The sequence below is a fragment of the Homalodisca vitripennis genome, chromosome 3 (genome assembly GCF_021130785.1).
Source record: "Homalodisca vitripennis isolate AUS2020 chromosome 3, UT_GWSS_2.1, whole genome shotgun sequence".
NCBI lineage: Eukaryota > Metazoa > Arthropoda > Insecta > Hemiptera > Cicadellidae > Homalodisca > Homalodisca vitripennis.
Genome location: NC_060209.1, coordinates 60,585,723 through 60,591,804, shown reverse-complemented (window position 1 = coordinate 60,591,804; position 6,082 = coordinate 60,585,723). Strand labels below are relative to the sequence as shown.

General features: G+C 31.7%; 1 protein-coding gene across 1 annotated transcript; it reads left to right on the top strand.

Annotated features, from left to right (window-relative positions):
* Positions 1 to 3,104: 3,104 nt before the first annotated feature.
* Positions 3,105 to 5,459, top strand: LOC124356982 (helix-loop-helix protein delilah-like). Its single transcript, XM_046808332.1, has one exon. The coding sequence runs from the start codon at positions 3,421 to 3,423 to the stop codon at positions 4,339 to 4,341; it is 921 nt and encodes a 306-aa protein (XP_046664288.1). The 5' UTR covers positions 3,105 to 3,420; the 3' UTR covers positions 4,342 to 5,459.
* Positions 5,460 to 6,082: the final 623 nt, after the last annotated feature.

Here is a 6,082-nt window from a genome sequence, read left to right as displayed (position 1 = left end):
ATTGAATAACCAACATCTCTGGGAGCAGCGGTTATGGTGGGCTAATTGTTGACAAATGGCTCTAGAGTGGGCGACAATGTGGGGACCCTGCTCTCTCATTACCGATGATGTACGACTGTTTGTGAAATAATTTTAAGTCCACTCTATAGTGTAATATTTTCAGTGCTGTTATGAAATGCGTGATTAAGAAAGGTTAAAGTTCTTCACAACAAATCCGATTCAACATTTAAAACTAGTTAATGAAATGAAATTTACTCTAGGAAAACTCTCAACTATTTTATCGTGGTTTTAAGGAATTAAACTATAGAGGTATTTTTTCACTTTACTGAACATAATAACCGAAATAGGGTGATCATTGCTCTAATTAATTGAAACTAAATTCAAATAAAAATAGTTCCATCAGTGCAAATGTAGAAACAATGCAAACGCGGTCAATATGATTTATATATACTTCTTCATAGATAAATTAAATGTGAAAATTCATAAATACAATACAATACATAAATATGCAGTAATTGATAAATCGTCTACGTATGCGTTCACAGAATTTGTGAAATAGGCAAGCACAGTTCAGAGAATGGAGGGGGAACAACTGATTTAATAAACGAGTACATACCGCTTGGTTATAGAAGTTATTATACTAAGATGTAGTATGTGTTGTCTGAGCCATTATCTGAATGTAATTCTTTCAGGAGTATGAATCAATAGATAACATTTTTGTAAGTAATGAATTCAGGTATGGCGTTCCGCAGAGATCAGTACTAGTTCTGATACTTTTCCTTATTGGCTAAACGTGTTGGCAAAGTCTCTCTCACGAGTTGGTTGAAAACTTGATATTTAAATGTTTGTATGTACCCATGTCAATACATGACGTCCAAATTATGTGGCGTTATTATCAATACAAACATTCTATCAATTTTACACGAACCTTTCTCATCACAAAATAAAATCAGAAATCAATTTAGATGTATTGATTTAAGGTGATGGAATTCATAAAACAATATTTGAACCCTGAACAGTGAATAAAGGTAATAAGTGATAAAACAACTTTTCATGATTGCAATACTTAGATTTGACACTTAAATAAAACTAACATTACTTAGTTCCTATTTTTAACTTAGTTCGTGTTTTATGTAGACCGGTCATACTAAATATAATCCACTTTTAGTACAGAAAGAATTTTGTTTAGAAAACTATAAATGAATAGTTAAATAATGAAATAAATAACTATGCGTAAGTACAGCTACTCTTTTAAATCTATACAATGCAGTATTAAAGTCATGAAATTATGAGTAAATTACAAATGTTAATTTATGTGTTTATTTTATAAACATGAAGGCTACAAACGGTTTCGAAACTTGATTATGAACGGGTTTTAAAGTGAATTAAAATGTTTTATTGGACATTTCTTACAAATAAAATAACTAATGGTCTAACTATTAATGAAAACTGTGATAAATGTGGTTAGTACGTGAATTTATTTTGAAATACCATTAAATATTGAATTGATTCGTCTTATGATTTAAATATTTTTTTGTATATCTGGAAAGTATTAGGCCAAAACGCGTTTGGAGGTGCGTAATTGTTTTGTTGACGATAAAATGATTCTTTACAATTAGAAAGTGAATTAATCTTTTTTGGGAGAAACCCGAAACCTTTCAAAACTGTTCCGAGTAACTTAAATACTTTTATATTAAATATAGAGTTTTATACCGCAATATAATAGTACTCAAATGGAATGCGCTTCAAAATCAAAATCCAAAATGGATTATAAAATAATTGTGAAATATTGCTAATTTTGAAATCTAAACCATATAATTCATTACCAACGGTTTATGAACTAAATTGACTATAAATATGAATGAAATTATAGTTAAAATTATGGAGTTACCTTTTGGTGCACCTAAAATTTGTCAAAAGCAAGGCCATCTCTTTAAAATATAGGGTTCTTTTGTAAAATAATCATATAATTATAACGGGGTAGCAACTTTTATTTTATAAATATTGTAAGAGATTAAGGAATTATAAGTAGTTCTAAGATATATATAAGGTATTTTTTTTACGCTGTGTTTCATTTATATTCATTACTATTGATAAATCGAATCAAAGAGCTTTTCATCGTCAAAGTTTTACGTAAACAGTTTACGCAAGCATCTAGAAATTATGCGTTATGAAGTTATAGTTGACGATCAGTGACAGTTGCGCCTGTTCATTACGTCACAGTTACCTAGTTGTTCTTCATTTATTAGAATTAGTTGCATAAATATAAAATATCTCGTAAAATCTATGAACACTATCACGGTTCAAATTGTAATTTCATCTAGTGGGTTTACTATTGATTATGTAATACACTCGTAAGCTATCTCTAACACAAAATATTTATAAAACAATATCCTTAAATACTATAAATCGAATAATTCTAAAATTTATAAAAAAACAATGAGGTTGATTGAGATCTCAAACCCAAACCCTTATTGAAAATAATAGATCCTTAAGTTCTTATGTAAATTCTCAGAACGTATGTACTGAACACAATCTCTGAGCATTGTGTGCTCTGTCTAGTAATATATTACATGAAATAAAGGTTAAAGAGTATCGTTATCATTTATATTTAAATTTATTTTTATTATTTCGAAAGCTCCATGAACAAACTAGACCATTTATCCTCTATTATGATTAATGCAAAAACCAAAACAAATAGCAATTTGAAGAACATAACCTCTACAATAATATGTATTTTCTTACAGCAAAGATCGACAAGTACTGGTACAGATATATCGATTAGTTTTAAAATGGACTGTACTTATGTAATGTAATATTAGAAATAAGTATCATGTAACGCATTTATATGTCCCATTCGTAATTATATTATTATTATATTGTAATGATCTTGTTTGAAAAGCAGTACTGTCTGTTAATTGAAATGCATGTATGCAAGGATTATGCGTATATCGATCATTCCTAAATACTGCCGTGGAGACTCAAACGCCGGAGTGTGCCGTGCGTCAATTCAGTCCCGGCTCTGGCCGCCAGAGCGCAGCACCTATCTGTGGTCAAACAGCTGGTAAAATAGCCGCTGGGACATCTCCAGGACCGCAGTCTCCCGCTGGATCCGGAGAGGTGTGCCAGTGTCATTCGGTCACCAGTTAACCGTCTCCCGAGAGTGAAAGTTACGTACTTATATGTAAATACATTTATGTTTTGCGATTAATTTCTCTGGTAAATTGAATTACTGATTAAGATTTTTTTACATTTAATCCGAATTTTCTGCTTCAAACATATTTTAAACTATTTTTAGACACTTTTACACGGTTTTGGGCAATGTTAAGCTCCTATACCACCTCACATTGTCGTGGTTGAAGTGATTCTGTGCACGGTGAGTCTCTTCATGTGATCCAGTGCTGTTTACTTCACTGAAAAATGGATATGGTCCCTGATCCGAACAACAACAGCCCCGGAGAAAAAAGTTACTCACTGCGCCCTCGAGCGGCTCTGAAGAAGGACGAGGAAGACACCGACCAAGAGGAATCATGGAGACCCCGTGGGCGGTCGAAGAAAAGGTCCAAGCAGAAGTGTTTACCTCTGAGTAAGTACAGGAGGAAAACAGCGAACGCCAGAGAGAGATCTCGAATGAGAGAAATCAACGAGGCGTTTGAAGCTTTACGGAGGGCTCTTCCACACTTTAACTCTCGAAATGAAAACCCTAACGAGAAGACGACGAAGATCATGACTCTGCGCCTCGCTATGAAGTACATCACCGCCCTGGACAGCGCCTTGAGGCAAGCTGACATGGACTCCGATGGAGAATCTCTTATCAGTGATTACAGTATGACCCCTCCTACAAGCAGAGAACATTCGCTAACACCCTCCTCCTTGAGTGAACACTCCGACATTTTCGATCAACTCTTCATCACCTCTACTTTTGAAGATTATTCTCCAGCTGCATCTTCGAGTTGTGCCATATCGCCATTTTTAAGTGAAAGTATAAGATCGCCATCTAGAGTTACTCTACCTTTAAGTTCTAAAACAGAGACTTCTCATCCTTTTTTCAAGTCATCGTTGGGACCTTCTAACAGCCATTCTTCGAAACTATCTTCTCTTAGTCATTTTACAACCAGTTCTAGTAGTTCAAGACCCTCAATGAAACCACCGCATCTGCCGCCCTACCCATCCACCACCACTAGCATCTCAGCAGTAGCAGATCACCAACCCTCCCCTATAGAAAGTGTTAAAGATTCTCTGTCGCCAGTAGACTTGCACGAATATTCAACCACACCGTGGAAAGACTTTGATTGTCTGCCTTCTTCGCCGATAAATCTAGACGATCTTTTTATCACATAATTATGCAATGCAGAGTGTTGAGACGGTGTAAAGTGAATTTTAAACTTGTATATTTTTCATTTGTTGATTCAAGGTTTTTTTAAGTGCATTACGACGTGTAAGTATGAACTATAGTTTAAGTTGGCCTCGCTATAAATAATGTATATGAATTAAGAACGCTTCTTTTATATTTATCTTTATTTTAGTCAAGTATAGTGTATCTTTTAAATGAAAAGTTTCAATAATATTCCACAAAAAGTTTTTTTATTTTAGTATTGTGGTATGATAAAAGCATACCAGTGATGACGGTAGATTTGTAAGAAAATCAATTTGTAGAGTCAGTTAGAACAAACCCTTCGTTAATTTTATATCTCGTTAAAAATATCAATAAATACTTAGCATACGACAAAAAACCTCATAGGAGTTTCTATTGCGATTATTACAAATCAATTTACCTGGTAATATGCTAAATTAATCGAAACATCAAAGGAAAATTAATAATACAAATTAAATTATACAATAATAATTTTATCAATGACAAACATAATGAATGAGAATAAATTTACGAGTGTGAAGTTTATAATAACAAATTACCGTAACTACTTAATTCCACGTTATTTCAATACCATATTAACTCAGTTTGGATTTCAACAAATACAACTCTACAACCATCTGTAAGATAGCGTAACTTATATTTCCATGTAAGCTTACACATATTTCCTGGTTATATATTTACAAAGTCTGAAATGGCTGCTTTTAAAAATAGAATTAACTTTAAAAACCCAACATGTAGGCTATCTTTGAAAACTGTTAAAGTGCAGATAATAATAATTTATTTATTTATATTTAAATGAGGATTCTATGAACCATTTTATTTCAAAAGGTGTCTTTTTATGTTTATAGATTTGTAGCTACGAAGTATCTCAGTAGAAATTCTATCTATAGCGAACATTTATTCCGTAGCGTATGGTTTTGGTTCAATCTGTTTCAAAATATTTTATATAGTAAAACATTGTTTAGGGATTATTATGATTGTATGTGAAATTTTACGGAAATGGAACGTTTAGTGCCATAAAATATGATGTTTTTAATGCTGATTTTTAAATTGTCAATAAATCTAGTTATAGAAAATATTTAAATTGAGTACAACTTATTCCCTACATCATTTTTTGTTTGCTTTTATGGGGTCATTATTATTAAAATAAATCGTTGAATAGAGCATGCGATGAGAAAAAATCAACAATAACCGTGTTTTTTTAGATAAAAATTTAAATACCTTTAGTATTTTACACACGCTTTTTTGTATATGTATATTTTGAAAATAAATACTTTGCATTTTACATAATTACATTTACAGCAATATGTCTATATTTACATTCCTACAGAAGTTGCAGATTGTTATTCGGTTTTCAAATCTTTGTCCAGTATGTTACTTGAATGTACAATGTCAACTTTCGTACGATTTGTAATTAGAGCAATTCAGTGACACATTATTACTAAAGTATTTCCAATACGCTAGACAAACGTAAAATATATATTCACCTTATTATTAATCGTTTTTAGTTATAGATTTCTGTTTTCCATGTTTCATTCATTTTCATGAAATAAAATGTCAAGGACATATTTATTCATAATTTGAATTTACAGATTTTGATATTAAATAAGGCAGGTAAATTATTGACAAATTAGTTGTATTATTATTATTATTTTAAATTAAAAACTGATTGCTTACTAATATTGTTGATCTTAGGGATTAGAGGAT

Excerpts from the sequence above, each read along its gene's own strand:
- LOC124356982 (XM_046808332.1), top strand. The coding sequence starts at position 3,421 with ATGGATATGGTCCCTGATCCGAACAACAACAGCCCCGGAGAAAAAAGT.